The 20,480-nt window shown below is 32.1% G+C and overlaps 2 protein-coding genes and 1 long non-coding RNA gene across 3 annotated transcripts in view; 1 reads left to right on the top strand and 2 right to left on the bottom strand.

Annotated features, from left to right (window-relative positions):
- The window catches only part of P5CDh1 (delta-1-Pyrroline-5-carboxylate dehydrogenase 1), a 5,438-nt gene extending 1,365 nt beyond the window's left edge, over nt 1–4,073 (top strand). Inside the window, exons 2-7 of the mRNA XM_011496352.1 lie at nt 1,018–1,231; nt 1,463–1,894; nt 2,413–2,823; nt 2,915–3,093; nt 3,173–3,361; nt 3,562–4,073. Coding sequence (XP_011494654.1) covers nt 1,018–1,231; nt 1,463–1,894; nt 2,413–2,823; nt 2,915–3,093; nt 3,173–3,361; nt 3,562–3,796 — 1,660 coding nt within the window. The 3' untranslated portion in view covers nt 3,797–4,073. The remainder of the gene's footprint in view (nt 1–1,017; nt 1,232–1,462; nt 1,895–2,412; nt 2,824–2,914; nt 3,094–3,172; nt 3,362–3,561) is intronic.
- Nucleotides 4,074–10,392: 6,319 nt separating this feature from the next.
- Nucleotides 10,393–19,641, bottom strand: LOC105359999 (mucin-17). The gene is made up of 5 exons (XM_011496768.1): nt 19,638–19,641; nt 19,040–19,540; nt 18,279–18,563; nt 10,887–17,781; nt 10,393–10,762 (listed from the first exon to the last, which is right to left on the bottom strand). Exons 1-5 carry the CDS (start codon nt 19,639–19,641, stop codon nt 10,660–10,662), a joined length of 7,788 nt encoding a protein of 2,595 aa, XP_011495070.1. The 3' UTR covers nt 10,393–10,659.
- A 371-nt stretch (nt 19,642–20,012) lies between these two features.
- Nucleotides 20,013–20,480, bottom strand: part of LOC105359706 (uncharacterized) — a 53,417-nt gene continuing 52,949 nt past the window's right edge. Inside the window, exon 3 of the long non-coding RNA XR_912778.1 lies at nt 20,013–20,062. This is a non-coding gene — a long non-coding RNA (uncharacterized LOC105359706). The remainder of the gene's footprint in view (nt 20,063–20,480) is intronic.

Consider the following 20,480-nt stretch of genomic DNA (forward strand, 5'->3'; position numbering starts at 1 on the left):
ATTTGAAAAAAAAAAAAAAAAAAAAAAAATAAATAAATAAATAAATAAATAAATAAAATAAAATATATAAAATAATATAAATAAATAAATAGATAAAATATATTATAAACTACTTAAGAGCAGACGCTCTTTGTTTAGACGTATCTATATAAATAATAATAGTATAAAATAAATGTATTTTCAACTAAATTCTTAATAATTGCAAGTTTTTATTTGCTGGCCCCTGGATGTACAAATAAAGAATTAAATCATTTATTCAGCAAACTTAGTATTAGATAATATACATAAAAGAAAATAAGAAAATCATTAGTAACGAGAGAAAGTACAATGATTAATTAGTCGAATATTAATATGAGAAAAGTATATTTGCTTAGTAAATTGTGACATATTGTTATATTTGTATTTGTTGGCTGTATTTTGATTTACATTCGCATCTATATATTTACCCGCAATGATAAGCTATCGAGTTGTAATTGAGATTTATCAGTGTCTTAATTGATTTTGATAGTATTTAATAATAATTAACCACTCCAATTTGTTTGAGAACATTGATAATAGTAATAATTTGGATCACCGAAAAGATAATATTACATAATGTTATAAGTATCTCGGTATATTTATGGCAGCTACTATTGCAAAAATCTAGGTTTAAAATAACATATTTTAGTCTTATTTTAACGCTTTGTTATATAAATAATCGTATTGCATAAGTTACTTTTCAAATAGCTTTATTTCATTAAATGAAAACTGATTGTAAAAAATAGTAATTTGGATGTGATTTAAGATAAGATAAGAAATAATCTCCACAAGTGGTCCTTTCTTTTTATTAAACTGTATATATATACCTTCCGCTTATATGATAACACTATTTGCTAAATGCATCTCTTTATAAAAGAATAAATATTTGTAGATATTATCGTAAGCAAGTGCTTCTAATTTTTTATTTGATGCACTGTTGTAAAGTACTTATAATTTATAACTTATACATAAAATTTGAAATAAATTTCTCTTCCATAGGATAGGTACAAAATGTTTTGGGACTATAGTACCCACTACAAAAGTAAAGGAATTTCCATTGGAAAACGAACCTATTTTATCTTATAAGAAAGGCAGCAAGGAACGTGCAGAGTTGGAGAAGGCTTTGGATAAGATGACTTGCGAATGCGAAGAAATCCCATTAGTTATTGGTGGAAAAGAAATCAAATCGAATGTCGTTAAATATCAAGTTATGGTAAAGATGTTTTTACGTACACGTATTTATTAAAAGTTCTAAACTTAAGCATATATTTTTTGTAATTCTGACCATGTGTCAGAAATTTTGTATAAATCTTTCATTATTAATTATTTAAAAAATAATGATTTTATGAAGTTTTGCCTCAGCAAAAGATTCGTACAGCCCTTTATATTTCCACTGATTTTCATAATTTCTTAATAATGAATATTGAAATTTATTTTTGAACAGCCACATAACCATCAACATGCGGTAGCAAAATATTATTATGCCACGCCAGATCTGATACAGAAGGCTATCGATGCCTCCGTTAAGATGCAACGAGAATGGGAAAAGGTTCCATTTGAAAAAAGATTTGAAATATGGCTGAAGGCAGCAGACTTAATGTCAACAAAGTATCGACAGCAATTGAATGCTGCTACAATGCTTGGTCAAAGCAAAACCGCCATCCAAGCAGAAATAGATAGTGCAGCCGAACTTATTGATTTCTTTAAAATTAATGGTTATTTTCTCAAAGAGGCCTTAAAATATAAGCCTATTTCTCCAAATAAGGAGACTTTAAATTCAATGAGGTATCGAGGAATGGATGGATTTGTTGCAGCTGTTTCTCCGTTTAACTTCACTGCCATTGGTGGTAATCTTAGCTATACACCAGCTCTGATGGTTCGCATCTTATCAATTGGTTTCGGTAGTATAAATGCTGACAGTTGAATTTTATTAAAAATATAAAATGTTAAATAAATATCATGAAGAGTGTCTAATTTCAAAATATATAAGATCTTTAATTGCTTATTTGTTTTATGTAGATGAACATTAAAATTTTAACATAAACGTTTGATGAACATTAAAACATTTCATGTAAAAAATTTCTTTTATTATTATATGAAAAGCTTTATCATTTTCTTCTATAATTCGTATTATATTTATACCAACTCAAGTTTAACCTATAACGAAGGCATTATGAAGACAATGATTAATTGAAATATGATATTCTCCGTATTAAAATCGTCATATTTAATTTGCTTTAATTTTGTATATTCTGTGATTGGAATTTTTCATAATTTACCTCTATATTATGTAATAAGTAATTGTTAAAAATTTTAATTATTTATTAATTGAAATTTTCTAAAAGTTTTAAAACGTCTCAACAGCTTAAACATTCTTAATTATGCTTATTACAGGGCAATTCAGTTTTATGGAAGCCGTCTGATACTGCTGTCTTATCCAATTGGTGGATTTATAAAATTTGCAGAGAAGCTGGAGTTCCAGAAGGAGTTGTTAATTTCGTTCCTGCCCATGGGCCAGATTTTGGAGATACGATCACTGCTTCGCCTTACTTATCCGGGATTAACTTTACAGGCTCTGTAGCTACTTTTAATCGTCTTTGGTCTCAAGTTGGAAAGAACATTAATAAGTACAAAAATTATCCAAAAATGATTGGAGAATGTGGTGGTAAAAATTTCCATTTCGTACATCCAAGCGCTGATCCTAATTCAGTGGTAATGGGTACTATCAGGAGTTCCTTTGAATTCAACGGTCAAAAATGTTCAGCGTGCAGTAGGATGTATGTTCCTGAATCTTTATGGTCAGAGGTGAGTTAACCGTATACTTTTAATCGAATAAGAATTGTGATATATTCCTCTTTTATAATTTTGTGTGCCTTTAATTAACTCTGATTTATAGATCAAAGCTGGACTTTTGTGTACTCGTGATAAGTTAAAAATGGGAGACCCACGAGATTTCTCTATGTTTCTTGGAGCTGTAATCGATGCAACAGCTTTTAAAAGGATTACTGGCTACATCGAACATGCTAAAAAATCACCCGATCTTGAAATTATTGGTGGAGGTGGCTACGATGATTCGTAAGCATATACTTATATGCTATTTTGATTTTTTATATATTTTTATATTTTACTTATGATTTATTTTGATGATTTATAGGTGTGGTTACTTTATCGAACCAACCATTGTACAAACTAAAAATCCTAAAGATAAGATTATGACAGAAGAAATTTTTGGACCTGTACTAACGATTTATGTTTACAAAGACTCGCAACTTGACGAGACCATGAAATTAGTCGAATCCTCAACGCCTTATGCTTTAACCGGGGCAATATTTTCTCAGGATGAGTAAGTTTCCGTAATTTAGTATACACTTTTTATTTTTTAATTATTTGCAATTCTGGATTGCTTTGTTACATATAAATATGCCTGTGTTATAATAAATTAAACGTAAATACAATGGTTTTTATAATGAAAATAAATTATATTTACTGCATATTGATACCTTTATAGAAATAAAATAAAATATGACTTGAAATCTGTTTTAGAAAATGGGCAATACGCGCTCTTGAAGAGTTTAGATATACTTCTGGTAATTTTTACATAAATGATAAATCAACTGGATCAGTTGTTGGTCAACAACCATTCGGTGGTAGTCGTATGTCTGGAACAAACGATAAAGCTGGCGGTCCTCATTACGCTTTGAGATGGGCATCGCCACAGTCTATTAAGGAAACCTTTGTACCTTTAAAGGAATACGATTATGATTATATGCGTTCGTAAACATTTTAATTATTTAAATGAAGAATTCATTTGCAATAGAGTAATTTAATGTTTGAGTGGACCATCGGGCATGCCAGATTCTTATCTATAATTTAATGCATTTGTTAATACAAAATGAGAGAGTCTCTAACTTTGACAGTATAACTGCAATGCAGACTCGAAGTCTGATTTTATACTAATTTCGGTATTAAACTTACTGATCTGATTTTTAGAACATTTTAGTTTATTATTGCAAGCGCCAAACGTTTTCAACCATCGTAAATGCTTTCTTTACATAAAAAGAGACAGAGAAAGGAAACAAAGTGGCTGTAGATGAGATTGAAAATACATACGAAATTTTCTACAGCAAAGTGATAAGAAATTTCATAAAATATAAAATTACGATTGTAAGCTTCTATCATCAATTTTAGTACATAGAACTAAATTCTACAAACATTGGGGTGAGATATGAAAATGGCATAGTTCATTCGGTAAATTAGCCATACTTTTTTAAGTATCGTTTTTACATTGATTATGACAAATAATAAGATTGTTACGCCATTTAAGTGTGGCGTACACGCCCGCTGGCGAGCTCTGTTACATTATGATGTTTGTAAAATTGTGTACAAAGGATGACTGTATGTAAAATTTTTAAAAAGTTATAAAATCCAATTTTAACACCGTCTCAGTACCCCTGTTAGGAATTGTTGTACGTTCATGGTCGTATTTCATGACGTACTGTAGCTATTGTGATGTAATTTATTTTAATTGTATATTAAATATTCATTTGAATATTATAGTAATTCATTTAGAGTGTATATAATTATTTCCCTTTATTATAAATTTTCCGGACTTTTTCTTTCTTCACATTTTAAATATAATAATTGAATATTTTGACGATGTTGTGAAATGAAATTAAAAAATTATTGTTGTCATACATTACGAATTGAAACTTAACCATTTACGAACTTGTTTCAATATAGTATGCAATAAATTAAACGATATAATATAAGATATAAATTATTCAATAAATAGTAATTCATAAAATATGCATGACAATAATAGGCTATATTTTTTATGGCATATAAGAATAATACGATAATTATTTTTATTTGCAAAAAAATTTAATCATCTTAAAATTACAAATTTTACTACACCTATATATATATATATATATATATATATATATATATCTTTATATATCATATATATCTTTATATATCAAATATATACATATACAAAGAAAGATTGCGGTACGATTGAAAATTATTATAAAATATTGTTATAGGAAAACAAATAATGCTATTTTATTAATACACTATACTTACAAATACATAATTAGTGCAAATGAAGTTTGTAATAAAAAGAAATAAAAAATTAAAATATACGTACAATACAATACAATAATTCATGCTCTTACTGAACTTGACATTTCGATTGTCAAGTATTTATAAATTAATAGTTAAAAAAATGGTTAAAATTAAGAAATCTAGTTAGTATTATAATAATTCTCACAATTTAAAATAACACATATCAAATGTACTTTGATAACAAATTTATTTGAATTTATTTTTGTAGAAATTTTTCTTATGATGAATAAACTTATAATGAATTATATTTCTCGAAAAAATTAAAAATGTATCAAGTAAGTTACGTAATTTGTTTTATATTATAAAGTTGCATTATTAAGTAATTGAAAATTGAAAAATATACACGATATATAAGTAAACATAATGTATTTAAACTAATGTTAGTTCGTAAATAATGATGTCAAGAGTTTCAAATTAGTTGTCTTTAAATAATAAATGTTAGATTATGAAAAATAAATAATAAATACATTATTTTTTATTCATACCTCGACTCCATGTTATCAGTATTTTTAAAATCAGGCAAATAATTTTGTTGAATTAAAAAAAATATATTACCAAAGATTTTATTTCATTTTAAAATCCAATGTTACAGTATTAATTATAATTTTGTATATTACGATTCTATTCAATGACAAATTATTATAAATCAATAAAAAAAAAAAATATATATATATATATATATAAATTCTTTATAAAACTTTTCGGTAATTAATATATTAAATTATTTTTGTTATTAAAAGAAAAAGAAAGTAACACAAGAAGTTAATTATTCTCATTGTCTTTTTTTTTTATTTTATTTTAAAAAAAATATATAGTTTAATCGACTGTAAAATTTTCAATTAAATGAAAATTACATTGTACATTTTTAATAAGAGAATCTAATCACTGTACAATTTTATATTTATAAATATCTTTTAATAAAAGTTAATTTTAATTTACTAACAACGATAGTAATAATTAATTCATATTGTTGATCTTATGGATTTATATTTTAAATCTATTGTTTGAAACAGACTATATTTGTTGTTGTTGGTAATCTGAACGATATATAAAACCTTGTCAAGTGTGCCTAGGACAATTGCATACTTTAAGCATTAAATGTAACATAAATACTAAATAGGATAACTGATTCTTCTTTCTGAAAAAAAAAAAAAAAAAAAAAAAAAAAAAAAAAAAAAAATTCAATTATTTTCTCTTTTGTTTTCATCTATATACAAATAATTACCGTTTTAGCTTCGGTTTACATTGTATATCGTTCAATTTTTATAATCACTTTGACATATATTTATTGTTCTTTCTCTACTAATTCTCTGTGAATACTCGGTTACAAAGCCTAACAATATTACTCCGTTCATTGCAGTATTTTATACGATGAAAGCATTCCTTGCAAAACCCCAATGACATTCGATCACAGAGGCTTCGCTCATTATATCCAAACGACATTGATACTTAATTGTGCTACATATTATATAAATGTTACTTGTATTTTGTAATCTGCTCTTGTGGTAAAAATAGCCAATAATTGATAATATCGCAGTGCAGTTAGGTACGCCTTACTCGTTAATCTTTCTTTTGCTCTTTTTCATATCAACTAAATAAGTTTCTCTTTTTATTTATTTGGCAAAATCATTGACTTTAATATTTAACAATCAAATTGAACGACGTATTTAAAATCTCTTAATAAATTGCAAATTTGACGTCTGTTCACTGTATCAATGATGTACGTAGATAGATATTAACAATGTTGCAACTAACAATCATAAAACTGTAATAATAAATTTGATTGATTGATGATAAATTTGATTAAAATTTTGTTAAGGCATTTGTTGGTTATAATAACTGTGTCGCTAATACAATTATACTTAATTATAATATTTTTAAATTATTGCGCATCAAAATATTTTATTGAAAATAAATTTGTAAATCGATATCATTATTCTCCATAATATAATAAAAAATTTACATTAGATCCGATTTCAATATATATATATATATATATATATATATATATATATATATATATATATATATTGTGTAATAATTATTCTTATTTATGCATAATACAGTTATTTGTAAAATAAAAGTAAATCTTGATATTTGTCATTTTTGTCATAATAAAGCATTAGAAAGAAACGTTAAAATGTAATTTTAAATATATTTTATAAATTCGTATAAAAATTTAATCAAACGTCGTATGTATTTGTATGAAGGAAATTTGTATGAACAACGGATTAGTAGGACCGAACTATTTCTTTATTTATGATTAATATTAATTTTCAATATATTAGAAGTTAATAAACGAATGGGTGGAGCTTAAGTATAAAATGAGTTTGAATAAAGAAATCCATAGAAATGAGTAATGTTGTTGAATAGCACGCGACAAAAAGAAATTTTTATACGAATTACCAATGATACTTACCGTAAAACTATTTACATACGAAGATTATTGTTTATATTATATAAGCGAATGGAATACACGAGGATTGAGAAAAAGAAAGGAAAAAAAAAATCTTCGACATACAAAATCATTTATTCATATAAAAAGGACACTTTATACTAGAACGTACTGTTTTAATTCTAGCCTAAGGTTTCCACAATTGGGGATAACCAATGGGGATAACCAAGTTGCAGTCGAAGCGCTCATTTTTCTTTTTCGACTATCACATATCGTATAATATGTAGCGATGTGTGTGTTACGTTAAATAAAATCGCGTTGATAAAAGACAGATTGGTCATGGTTGAGTAGTGGCTATTATAGAGTAAAATTAAAATAATAAGAGACCAACTGACGGTAATGTATATTACGACGCAGATATTTATTGTGCTGCTTTTAACAATGTAAAACAAAATTATCTTCCCATCGATCTCATGCGAATTCACACTATCAAACTTTTCTTTATATATATATATATATATATATATATATATATATATATATATATATATATGTGTGTGTGAGTGAGTGTGTCTCTTTATATCCGTGTATCATTAAATATGTTACTATTTTAACACATTCCATACATTTACGTTATTTTTAGTATTATAAATCGCTATGTTTGGGTGTATAAAGAAGATATAAATACTATAAACGATTAATTGCTAAAGGGACGTTTACATTGGCCCAAAGCCGGCTCGCATATCGCGCCCCGCAATATCGTAACTACACTAATTCAGAGTGCGAAGAAAAAGAAAAAGAAAAGAAATAAACAAACAAACAAACAGACAGACAGACAGACAGACAGACAGACAGATAATAAGAATAACTAAGGACTAACAGAAGCTCAACTCACTCGTCTCAATCTCAACGAGACCAATAACGCGACGCGGCGAGTCGACTTTGGCGCTCACATATAAAAGGCTCAAGTTTTGCTGAAACGAGCAAAATATACAAGCGATAGCCCATCCGAGCATCCAAGCAGTAGAAGCTCATTACGCTTTTTTACTCGTTAACTTTTTTAGTACGAAAATTTAAGGGTCAGGCTAAATTATCCCTAAAAAAGTGAAAGAAGTGTACGAACTTCATTAAGCTAATAGTTAAATAATTACATTAATCACTAAATATAAAAGCTTCTACCGGTCAAACGGCTCGGAAAATAAAGAAGGTTTTTTTCTTTCTCTCTCTCTCTCTCTCTCTCTCTCTCTCTCTCTCTCTCTCTTTTCTTTTCTTTTCTTTTCTTTTCATTCTTTTTCTTTTCATTCTTTTTCTTTTCTTTTTTCTTCTTCTTTTTTTTTCTTCCTTTTTTCATTCGTTCTTTCTTTTTCTTTTTTTTTGTCTTTTTTTTAAAGGAAAAAAAAAAGAATAATTTATCGAATGCGCGGACTACTACGGGCTGCTCTCGTTAAGAAGACAGGGCTTCAATCTTCGTATTCTCTCCTATTCGTTCTTTTATGTCTAATATAATAAAAGAGAAGAAGAAAATATTACGCATCTTCGAGTCTCGCAGTTCGATAATTAAAGTGTGAACCAGAGACCGAAGAGTCGAAATAATGTAATCTTAATAACGCTATTATTATTCATTCGTCTTCTTGCATTAAAATAGAGGATTTTGTTAAATAGCCAGTGGAAATAGCGAGCCGGTGGAAGACGAGGAGAGAAAGTGGCATACATAGTGAGAAAGAGGAAAAACGAGAGACAAAGAGTGAGTTATTTACGGCATTTAAATGCGATTAAAGTGATTATTACAGAGTATAGAGGATCATGTAAATGTATATTATATTTATATTTGCGTATATATATATATATATATGCGTTTACATATGCCTACGTAAATGATTAAGTAGTAGTATGTCTTACTAATATCAGCTCGCCGGAGAAGCGAGTAATTGTCTCTTTACTTTTGGTCCTCCGAGCGAGCAAAACCTTTTGAGCTTAAAAATTGCGCTTTCTTAAAAATTTCACTTCGTTCGTATTTTCTTAATGCATCGTCTTGATTCGCTCTCATCGTTCATCTATGTTCTTTCGTGAAAGTCTGCTTCTTCGTGTCGTCAGTTAAAAAGAAATAAAAAAAAAGAAAAAAAAAAAGAAAAAAGAAGAAGGTATTATTTACATCGTAGTAAATGCAAAACATTTAAATGCCGACGTCGAGGGTTTTTTTTTTCTTTTTATGTTTTTATTATTTTTTTTTCTTTTAAATTTAAATGCATCGCCGGACACGCACAGCTAAACATCGTATCGATTAAAACTTGCTGAAAGCGGCGATAAGATTCAACGCTGCTCTGCCTTGTTCCATTATCGTATAAATAATCATTTCGTATATTTGTCGTTTGTTTAAAAAAAATTGGCCCGATGATCTTATAGCGTGTTATCATTTAATTTTCCAAAATTTATCGACGAAAATCATTATAAACGAAGGCACAGTTCGAAGTCTTGCATATCGCTAATAATATTCATTCGTGCATAGTTGTGCTTGTCGATGAAAGGAAAAAAAAAAAAAAAAAAAAAAAAAAAAAAAATTTCGGTACAGCGCAAGATTTCCCATCTTTTTCTTTGTTCCTTAAACTATACTTTACATTTTCGTTCTTCACTGTTTATATTTAGCCTTCGTATTTTGGCACTGCAAAACCATACGCTCACATTCAAACACTAATTCACTTTCACTTCTAACTTCTATTTATATGCAATAATTATGTATAAATTTATATATACGTATAAAACAATATAATATATATATATATATATATATATATATATATATATATATATATATACACACACACACATATATATATATATATATAAACGCTTAAGTTTTGGCCACTCAGTACAAAATCACCTTCTTTACAATTGTCTTTGTCTAAGGCGATTTATATTAAGCTTTAATTTGCTTTTATCCACTCTTCTATCCTCTCACATCATTTTCATTCCATACTTTCGCTCTCATTCTTTTTTTACACAACGCACGCACTTCTCTCATCATGTTATCTGTCATATTTTTAATTTATATTTATAACATCGACAACACACGGTCGACAAATTTAGTTCTTTATTTAATTAAGCCACTACTATTCGATGGCTCATCTTCTTTTTTTGGCAGCGGCATGAGCTATCATCTCCTTCAGCATTGGGCTCGCGGAACAAGCTTTCGGTTCGCATTTCATTTTACCATCTCCTCCGCAGCTACAAATCAATAATATGAGGTTTAAAATATCGATTTTTAAGGATAAATTGGTGGCTTTATTTGTAATGGAAATAAGAAAGGAGGAGAAAAGGCGCTAATAAGATAACAAGAAAGTCAACTTACATGCATGACATACAGGGTCCGGATTTTGATTTTATATCTTCACCAACTCGGTACGCCTTGTTACCAACTTGACATCCTCCACGGAATGCGCTCCCTTTGTACGCGTGCGACAAGAAATGAGGTGGTAATGTTGTCGTTGTGGTCGTGGTTGTTGTCGTCAGATTGAGAGATGTTGCCATGGATACCGGACACTCGTACCTTGGACAGCAGAATCCACCGATTGGTTCTTCGCGACAACCGAGAATCGGTGGCGGGCAACTTTGTTGTAAGCATATTATGTCACTGCGGAAGCAGAAGCAAAAGTCACAAGCATCGTCACGAGGAATCTGCTGAGCCGACATGTAAATCTTTCCACCGTATCGGCATGTGCCAGGACCATAAACTGCCTGATCGTCATAATCTTCCGATTCAGGATCGTCTGTATTGAATGGATTTTTTATATCGGCGGAATCAGGGGGAAAAACGTTTTCATCGTCTGTTTCCGTTGATTGTTGATCCGGGAACTCGGGACGCTTGTGAGGTTTATTAATATCGGGTTCGGATGTTGTCGAGTGCGATTCGATCGGTCGCTCTTCGCTATTACCGTGAGTAGCTAATACGATTGGCTCCTCCGTTTGTTGGCCGCCGACAATGTGGTCGTGATATTGATTATCTTCGGCATTTGTCACTTCGGATGTTTGTTGAACGTTTGTTAATTCTTCCTCCGGTACTGTGATCTTGGTACTTTGTTCACGAAGATCATTTGATAGTGTTGTTTGGATTTCGCTAGTAGGTATGCCAATTGTCGAGGTCGGCCCCTCGGGTACAATCGATCCTATGCTGCTGTGCTCATTTTCATTATTACTTTGACTAGGTGTTGAATCAGTGGTGGCAGCTTCTGAGATTGTGACTTGGCTGAAATTACCCTTTTGTTCGTCAAGTTCGGGAATTTCGTCGCTCGTTGATCCATCGCCAAGTTCTTTGTTCGGTGTTTCAGTAAGGATCTCTAAGCCATCGTTATCTTGATAACTTTCAATATACGTCGATTTAATCGTCGACGTTTCATGAGAAAATATTTCTTCATCGTCCTTTATCATCGTTGTGACTTCCAGGTTGCTTTGATCGATCGTTTTATTAACAAACAACAATTTATCCGTTGTAGTTTCTACTGGACTGTGCATATCCTCTTCATCTTTATTGATAGGATCGTCGTATCCTGGTGTACTTGGTTCATGGTATAATACAGATTGAACTGTCGTCATACCTTCCGCTAATTCTTTTTCAATTTCAGAATGTTCGAATTGTTCGCTCTTCTCAGTTGTCTTTATTTCACTCTCCGTCTGAATAGTTTTTTCATCATCCAACGTTGTGATATGTTTTTCAGGCTCGATTAACGATTCGGTTGGCCTAATTATAAATTCAGTTTCATTATCATTAATTATTGCCGACTCTGTAATAATTTCTTGACCCGATATTCCCAATTCTTCGTTCAATTCCTTATGACTCGTTGTTGGCTCTTCTTTTTGCTCCTCCACAATTTCCGTCGTACTTTCTAATCTTATTTCTTCTTCAGACTCTATCTTATCTTTATCTAACGGGAATTTATTTTCTGTCTCTTCAAATTGCGTGGCATCTGTGAATTCATTATTCTCAAGATTTTCAATATTTAATTGTATTATTGTCGACGATTCTGGGGATGATTCTTCATTTTCAGTAGTTAATTTAGTTGTTTCGACATTCGGCAAAATTAATTTTGGATCTTCCGTTATAGGGACATTTTCTTCGGTTAAAACGTCTTCGCCCGATTCATTTATCGTTGAATTTGTGTCCAGTTTTACAAATAGGGCTTCCTCTGAGCTATTATTAACGACTGTAGTTGGTACTTGTTTTTCCTCAACTTGAGCAATCAATTTTTTTTCCGTTGAATTATCATCGACCGCTGTTGGAGAAATAGTGGATGATAAATCATTTGACGCGATCTCGGTTGCGTGACCGTTTAACGTATCAATGTCTTTATTTAGTCCGGTGGATTCTGAATTTACGGATAATGAAATTGTTTGGTTGTTCGGTGACACTGTAGGTAAATTTTCTAATTCAATTTCCTCATATTTCGTGACACTTTCGGTCGATGAAATTGGAGTCGATTCAGCAAATTCCTTCTCAGTTATGGAAAGTTCCGTGCTCGAGTCAACGGCTATTTTATTGATTTCAACTGAATTTGATTCTGTAGATGTTGGCGAGTAGTATTCTAAATCAGAATCATTCAGTTTGTCGACTTGTTGGTCCTCTGTAGTCGGTATTGTTACCGGCGCTAATGTTATATTTTCAAGCGTATCTAACGAAGTTGGCTTCGTTTCAGCAGCGGGAGGAGTGAATAATTCATCGCTATCCGCAGGAGCCTTTGATGTTTCCTTATCAATGGATTCTATAGAAAGAGCAGTTGTTTCATACGCTGGCTCTTGTATGTCGTTTGCAGTTATGTCATTTTTCGCAGTCGTTTCGATCAAATCTTTATGCTTAGATTCCGATTCAGTAAATAAACTCGACTGTGTTGTTAAATGTACTGTCTCGGGCGTATTATCGATTGTAATTTCTCTAACTATCGAATCAACATTTTCTGCAATTGTTTTATGTAAATCATCGTAATTCATTGGCTCTTCGAGTTTATTCATTTCGGTTTGCGACTCGTGCTCAAAATCTAATTTCGGCGGTAAATTAATATCATATTCTTCATTAGAATCTTCTGGTTTTGCACTACTAAATTCTGTAGTTATGAAAATGGCATCTTCCTCGGTATTGTTAGCTTTATTGGATACACCGAGCTGATATTCTTCGGTGTCTTTATTTCTATCGCCAACATAACCTGGGGATGTTTCTTCGCTGATATCTGCCGCCGGTGCGCTTGACTCATCGATCGCAATTGAAGTAGTTTCTATAAATATCGAAGAACTAATTGTCTGCTTCTCCAAAAATGGAGGAGCTGTTGATTTATCCAACTCATTGACAATTGAGGTTGATTCTAAGATTTCTGGCTGCAATTTAATAGAATACTCAGTTGATTGTTCGATAGGCCTGGTATTTTCTGTACTTGTGGTGATTTCTGAATAAACATGATGCTCATCTACCGAAGGATTTTCCGGTGCTTTAGTTTGCATCTTATCATCATAAGTGGATAAATGATTATCAGTCATTTGATTATCAGCCTCTAATTCAACGCTGGAAGTCGAATCACAGGTATACATGGGACAGCACGAGTCCGCATTTGTGTACATAGGTACGCAGTTAGGCAAGTCTGTTGGCGGTGGAGAGCATTTAATAAGATCACACTGCACAATGCTACTCACACATCGACAACTTAATTGGCAAGCATTTGCTGGAGGAATAGCCGAATTATTATAATAAGATTGTCCATCGACCAAACAATTACCTTCTCCGGGAATACCTGAAGCGGGCCGCATGTCGGCCGATACTGGTAATTTAATTTCAATTTCAGGCATTTCACTAGTCATTGGATTTACTTCTGTCGAATGTCCCAGTTTATGTTCATCTTTAGGTTTATTATTCGGCGATTCGGGTCTCTCAGTAAATTGTTCGGTATTATATATTATTGTCGTTAATGATTCTTTCTCTAAATTTTCCGTGACAGATTCTTCTTGTACACTAGTCATCGGCTCCTCCCCAGGTAATTGAGAGTTTATATTATTAAATTTATGTTCTTCGATCGTTTCAGTTGGAGTATCATCCTCTGTAATTGTAATATCTTTTCTATCTTCTTCGTTATTGACAGATATTTCAGGATCTATTTTTGTAGTTGAGAATTGATCGTCTTCGGTATTCGTCGATGCTTCGGACGACGACGGCAATTCACTTTCCTTATCAGTGAATTTTTGAGTAACAGCGCTATCATTGTCTGTTATTTCATCCAACCCTAATGCCTCGACAATAGATACTGTACTAGTCTCGGTATTTCCCAAACTTTCTTCCAGCACTTCCTTTGATATATTGAAATCACTTGTATCCAACGAAGCCTCGGATAAAATTGATTGTGTAACTGCGTTCAATTCATCGATAATGTGATCTTCGCTCATAGGTTCGGATGATTTATTATTTGCTCCTAAAGTATCGATTATTGTAGATTCTTCTTTATCAATTGGATTCTTTATTAACTCGGGTATAGAATTTTCATTTGGACTCGGTTCGCTACTCTCTTGGATATCTGAAACTTCAGTGATTAACTCATTTTCCTTTGATAATGGAGATATATCTTCTTCCAATTCAGGCTTATGTTCATTAATATTCTGTAAATTAATTGGTAATGTTTCGGTATGTTCATCTTTGAAGGTTGAATCTATCGTCATTTCGGTTGAACGTATATTTTCGTTATCCATCGTATTAACTTGTGAATTATCGTCAAGTTCTTCATGCACCTCGGATGTATCTTTCTGATGATCAATTAATATCGGCGATTGTGTATTACTAGCCTCCAATGATGGCTTGACAGTTAACTTTTCTATGATTTCTTTGTCCGTCAATGACTGCTCCGTACTCACATCGTCAGCATGAATTATATATTCTTCTACAGACGAATTAGTCGTACTTGTTTGTTTAGTGCTGATTTCATCAATTGGTATTGTTTCCGAAGTACTTTCTGCATTACTTGTTCGCTCGTTCTCTATCATATGCAGATTTGGCTCGATAGGTTCTATATTTTCATCTGGTTTATTATATTCTGATATTCCGTCGATAGATAGCATTGTCGTACTTTCAGAAGACGCTTTAGATGGAATAGAAATTTCCGTAATATAACTTTCTATTTCAGAATCTTCTATTGGATAAGCTTCGTGTAGTGACGTAGACGGCTGCTGACTTGTGTCAGTACTTAAGTCATGCGGGGGTAAATAAGTCGTTGATACATATTCCGGACGATCGGTTTGCTTATTATCGGTATTATTTAAGCTGTCAGGAAGTTCACTTTCATTAACGAAGTTTCCTTCTGTTGCTTCACTATCCGTCACAGCGTCGTTATCCTCTGCTTTATGTTCAGGACCTCGTTCTGGCATTAAAATTTCAGTAGATTCTTGTTCCGGTATTTCTATTGCTTCTGTATTACCTTCGAGCGGCAGTTTTTCATGATCTTGAACCGCAGTGCTGAATTCGGCTGATATTTCTTCGTTATTAGTTTTTTCAAAAGTGTTATCGGTAAGTGAAGAGTTTATTGGGGCAAGCGTGCTTTCTTCAGTGATGGTATATACAGGATTTATCGCCTCATTGCTTACTTCTTCGTTATTATTATTATTATTGTGAAAACTATCGGTGAATGGTATTTCTGTGCTTAATGGGAAATTAGTTTTTTCCGTTTGCTTATCATAATCGTTATCAGTTGATTTATCAAAATCCGTGGATGAATTAATTGCTGTATTATCATTAGTCTCATCAACATTAGCCAATGCTGGTGTATCAGTTTTTGTTACTGTCACTACATTTTCTATTCCTTTAATTTCATCCGTACTCGATGCTGTTACAAATTCAATGCTCGTAAACCCATTAGGTTGTTCCATTTCATTTTTATAAATCGAAGTGTCTATAGTCGACGTTTCAAAACTGTCGGACGAGATATTTTTTTCTTTATCTATATGTTCGTTAGAATGTATTACAGTTGACGTTTCAATGACTTTAGTTACATAAATATCCTCTGTCCTTTCATCATGATCGACACTTAATTCTGTCGCTGATTCAGCATCAATCGGTGCATTTATTTTCTCGGACACTTCATCATCGCTATTTATTAATGGATCTTCAAAAACAGATGGTGTACTAACTTTTTCAACCTTCTTGTATTCTTCGGAACTAGTTATTGGTATTTCGTAATTAACCGAAGTCATATGTTCTTCGCCTAATTTATCCTCAATTTTTACCGTCGAATACTCAACTATATTGTTATCACGTTCAGTAGTATAATATTGCCCATCCGTGCTATCCACTGGCTTATCGGAATCCTTATCAGAAGTATAAAGTAGAGAGTCTGATATTTTATTACTACTGCTTTGCTCTGTCGTTGTTATTTCACTAATTGGACTAGATGATTCACTAGATTTCTCTATTGGTTCATTTGTTATCGATGTTGTTGCGTCTTCTGATAATTCTCTCTCAGTGGTATTGATCTCGGATTGGCTTGATTTTACAAGTTCGTCATCAATTATGGAAGATTTTGTGGATGATTTATCTAATTCTTCCGTTTGCTGTTCCGTCGTGTAAGCATCGGTTAATTCACTATCAATTAATGCGTCTATTCCTTTTTCCAAATTGATTATTGTAGTAATTTCTCCATTGGCTTGGGATATTTTTGATTCTGCCGGTAATCCCGTTGAAATACTCGATTCCGTTATTGGTTTCTCCTCTTTTTCACTTTCTGCAGTACTGACTTCGGTAATTCTTGAAGGAAATTCGAATGTTACACCTCCGTGAGTAGTTGCAGGAATTTCTGTTTGCGATATTTCGTTTATACTGCCCGTTGACATTTTCAATGAATCGTCATTTATATCAAGTGCCGTCATTGTATTATTATCATTGGCTTTAATGACTGTCGTTTCCGGCTCTCCCTCCGATTCTTTTGCTAATTGAGAATTTTCATATATCAAAGTCGTATACCTTTCTTCTTCAATCGTAGCTTCATTGGAAGACAATTTTACAGGCTCTTGAATTCCCAATTCAGGAACCTCATTACCTAAAGGTGTTACGATTAATGCTTTATCGGTTGTAGGTATGCGATTGGCTACTATTTGTTCAGGAATCGTATTATCCGCTCCTGGGAACGATTCTTGCTGTCTATGCTCCTCATGGTCAGTAGATTGTTCTGGAATATTTTTCCTGTCACCATCGTCAGAAATTTCTGTTGCTAAATTTGCAAATCCATCTTCTGCAAATGTAATTACGATTTGTTTATGAACACCTTTATTTATACTCAAAGAATGAGCATTGTAATAAATTTAATTAAACCGATTAGTTCATGAAATTAATATTACTATTTCTAAACGGCATGTGCTCAAATTTTAATTTTACCTTTCTTAAAATTTACGAGCGTAAATTATTCTTTACTTATTAATGCTCAACTATTTAAGCAGTGCGAATATTCTGTGATTTAATAAAATGTCGCTTAATCATCGATTTAATCGTCAATTAAATAATTAATATTAATTATTATTGATAAAATTATTTTTGTCAATTAAATGATTAATTTTTCATATGCACGTAGGTAGAGTAATTCATCGATTCACCATAATATAAAACGATAGAATTTGCGACAAAGACGAACTAATCGTACCGTATTGATTAAATTCATCCCCAAGGTGATAGATACTATTTCTTACACGATAACAAAACATCTTTATAATCGGATAAAAATCGAATGCTCACCGCACTGATACGTGGTTGGGCAGCACTCTCCATCGAGCGGTGGCAGGGCCGTACAATTTTTGCCATGGGATTCCATGGGCTTACCACATTCCTGAACAGCACAGACAATCTCGCCGTGGAAGCAATAGCAGTGCTGACAGGGCTGTATGGTGTAGATAAGTTCACCGTCTTCGTATGCTTTATCATCGTAGTGACATTGCGGGGGTGTTGTACGTGGTGCGAGTGTCGTGGTCATAATGAGACCGGGTGTGGTACCGGCGGCAATTTCGTATCCTTCGTCGTACTCTATTGCGTAAGGGAAGCAGCATTTATTATTTATGGTTTGTTGCGCCTCAAAAAGGACGTCGATTATAGTGGCTGAACGCGAGTGCGACTCTCGAGTAAAACGCACATTGTTGAGAATTGAAATTAACGAGAGAGCATCGTAAATACGTAAATAGATTGCCGCTTTCGCGATTAGCCATAAAAAAAAGATGAAAAAAAAAAGATGAAAAAAAAAGAGAAAAAAAAAAAAAAAAAGAAAAAAAAAATGAAAAAAAAAAAAAAAGAAGAAAAAAAGAGAAATAGAGAGAGAGAGAGAGAGAGAGAAAAAGAAAAGAAAAAAAATAATTGTCCGGAATAGCCGAGTTTGTAGGCGCAAATACGCTAATAGCACGTTTACGTATGATAATAGAGATGAAATAGTAGTACGAATCGGTAAGATAAGAGATCGCTGGTGGTCACAGGTGGTTATGTATGCCTTATGAAATGTGCCGACTCACCGCAATTGTACTTGACAGGACAGCAGATTCCCGGCTGATAAACTGGCCTGCATCCAGCAACGGATAGAGTGCACTGCTGCATAAGACAGGTTGTCTTATTTCTGATGCAGTAACAGAGCTCGCAGGGGTTATTGGCTTCGATCGGTAGTTGGGCGCCGTCGGCGAAGAAGCGGTCGTTGACATTGCAGCCGTATGTGTCGGGGAAGCCGAGTTCGAATGAAAGCAGAGCGTCGGGCGAGGACGGTGTTGGTGATTTGGAGGGCGAAGTCGTCGTCGAGGTCAACAGCTGCACTGGCACTTCTGGGCACGTGATTACGGGGCAGCATTGGTCCGGACGCTTTTCCACCGTGCAGTCTTGACCTATCGCCTTTGTGAAGGGGCATACCCTCAGATAGCACATTAGCATTCGATTGTGGCATGTGCAATTCAAGCAAGGCTCGTTCGTGATGATCCGGGCGCCTTCTTGGTAGCGTTGGAAGTTGTAGTAGCAGCCGCTTGAAGCTAAGAAAGGGCGTTTTAAGTTTATGGGTTCGAAGGACTCGAATAAACGGAGTGAGGGCCGTTTGTTTATTTCATTTTGCTTCATCGTCTTATTTACCCATGAATTTAAGTATTGTCAATTTGTTAAATTGTCGTATGATTTTCATAATCGTAGGCTCAATTTTAAGATAATATAATTCAATATGCAATAGTCCAAGTTTTAACAGTCGACGTTTAATTACTTATGTGCCAATTCCGTGAAAATACCACTTATTGCATTAGACGCGTTTATTAATTTTATATATATATATATATATATATATATATATATATATATTTATTTTTAATTCCATTAGCGCATTAGTTACGTTTTTATTAATTTATTGAATGTCAATTTATGGGAATATCGAATATCGATCGGCAATGTAACGATGACTATGTATGCAATTGTCTGTAGTTGTATGTTAATAACTTGTAATACTTAAAAGTACCTACCTGCATCATATTCTGCAACCTGCGTCGAGTCAGATTCATAAACTGGAGCTGTAATTGTAAAATAATTAAATCATCATAATAGTAACATATAAGACCTTAATAACTTAATGATTGTATAACGGTAGAATTATATATTTATTATATACGGATTATCGACTTATAATAAATAATCTTACTAAATCTACTTCAATATAATATCAACGAGTATATACGTTTTCAGTCTTGTTTTAATCATTTGAAATTTTTGATAGTTTGTAATATTATAAATTTTAAAATAACCATTGACTCGGTGACATTCTTAAATTTGTATTTCGAATGATAAACTTTATGAAACTATACTTCCAAAAAGTTATTGTGATAATAAATAAATAAACAAATAAATAAGTAAATAAATATAAAAGGTAATAATAATAATAATAATAATAATGATAATGATAATAATGATAATGATAATAATAATAATGAT

The sequence above is a fragment of the Ceratosolen solmsi genome, unplaced genomic scaffold (assembly GCF_000503995.2).
Source record: "Ceratosolen solmsi marchali unplaced genomic scaffold, CerSol_1.0 scaffold29, whole genome shotgun sequence".
Taxonomy (NCBI): Eukaryota; Metazoa; Arthropoda; class Insecta; order Hymenoptera; family Agaonidae; genus Ceratosolen; species Ceratosolen solmsi.

Bases quoted from the DNA above. Each gene is read 5' to 3' on its own strand.
- LOC105359999 (XM_011496768.1), bottom strand. The intron at 18,564-19,039 runs GTGAGTCGGCAC...CTTACGCAATAG, and splicing joins TCCTGTCAAGTACAATTGCG to AGTACGACGAAGGATACGAA. The intron at 17,782-18,278 runs GTGAGCATTCGA...TTACATTTGCAG, and splicing joins CCCAACCACGTATCAGTGCG to AAGATGGATTTGCAAATTTA.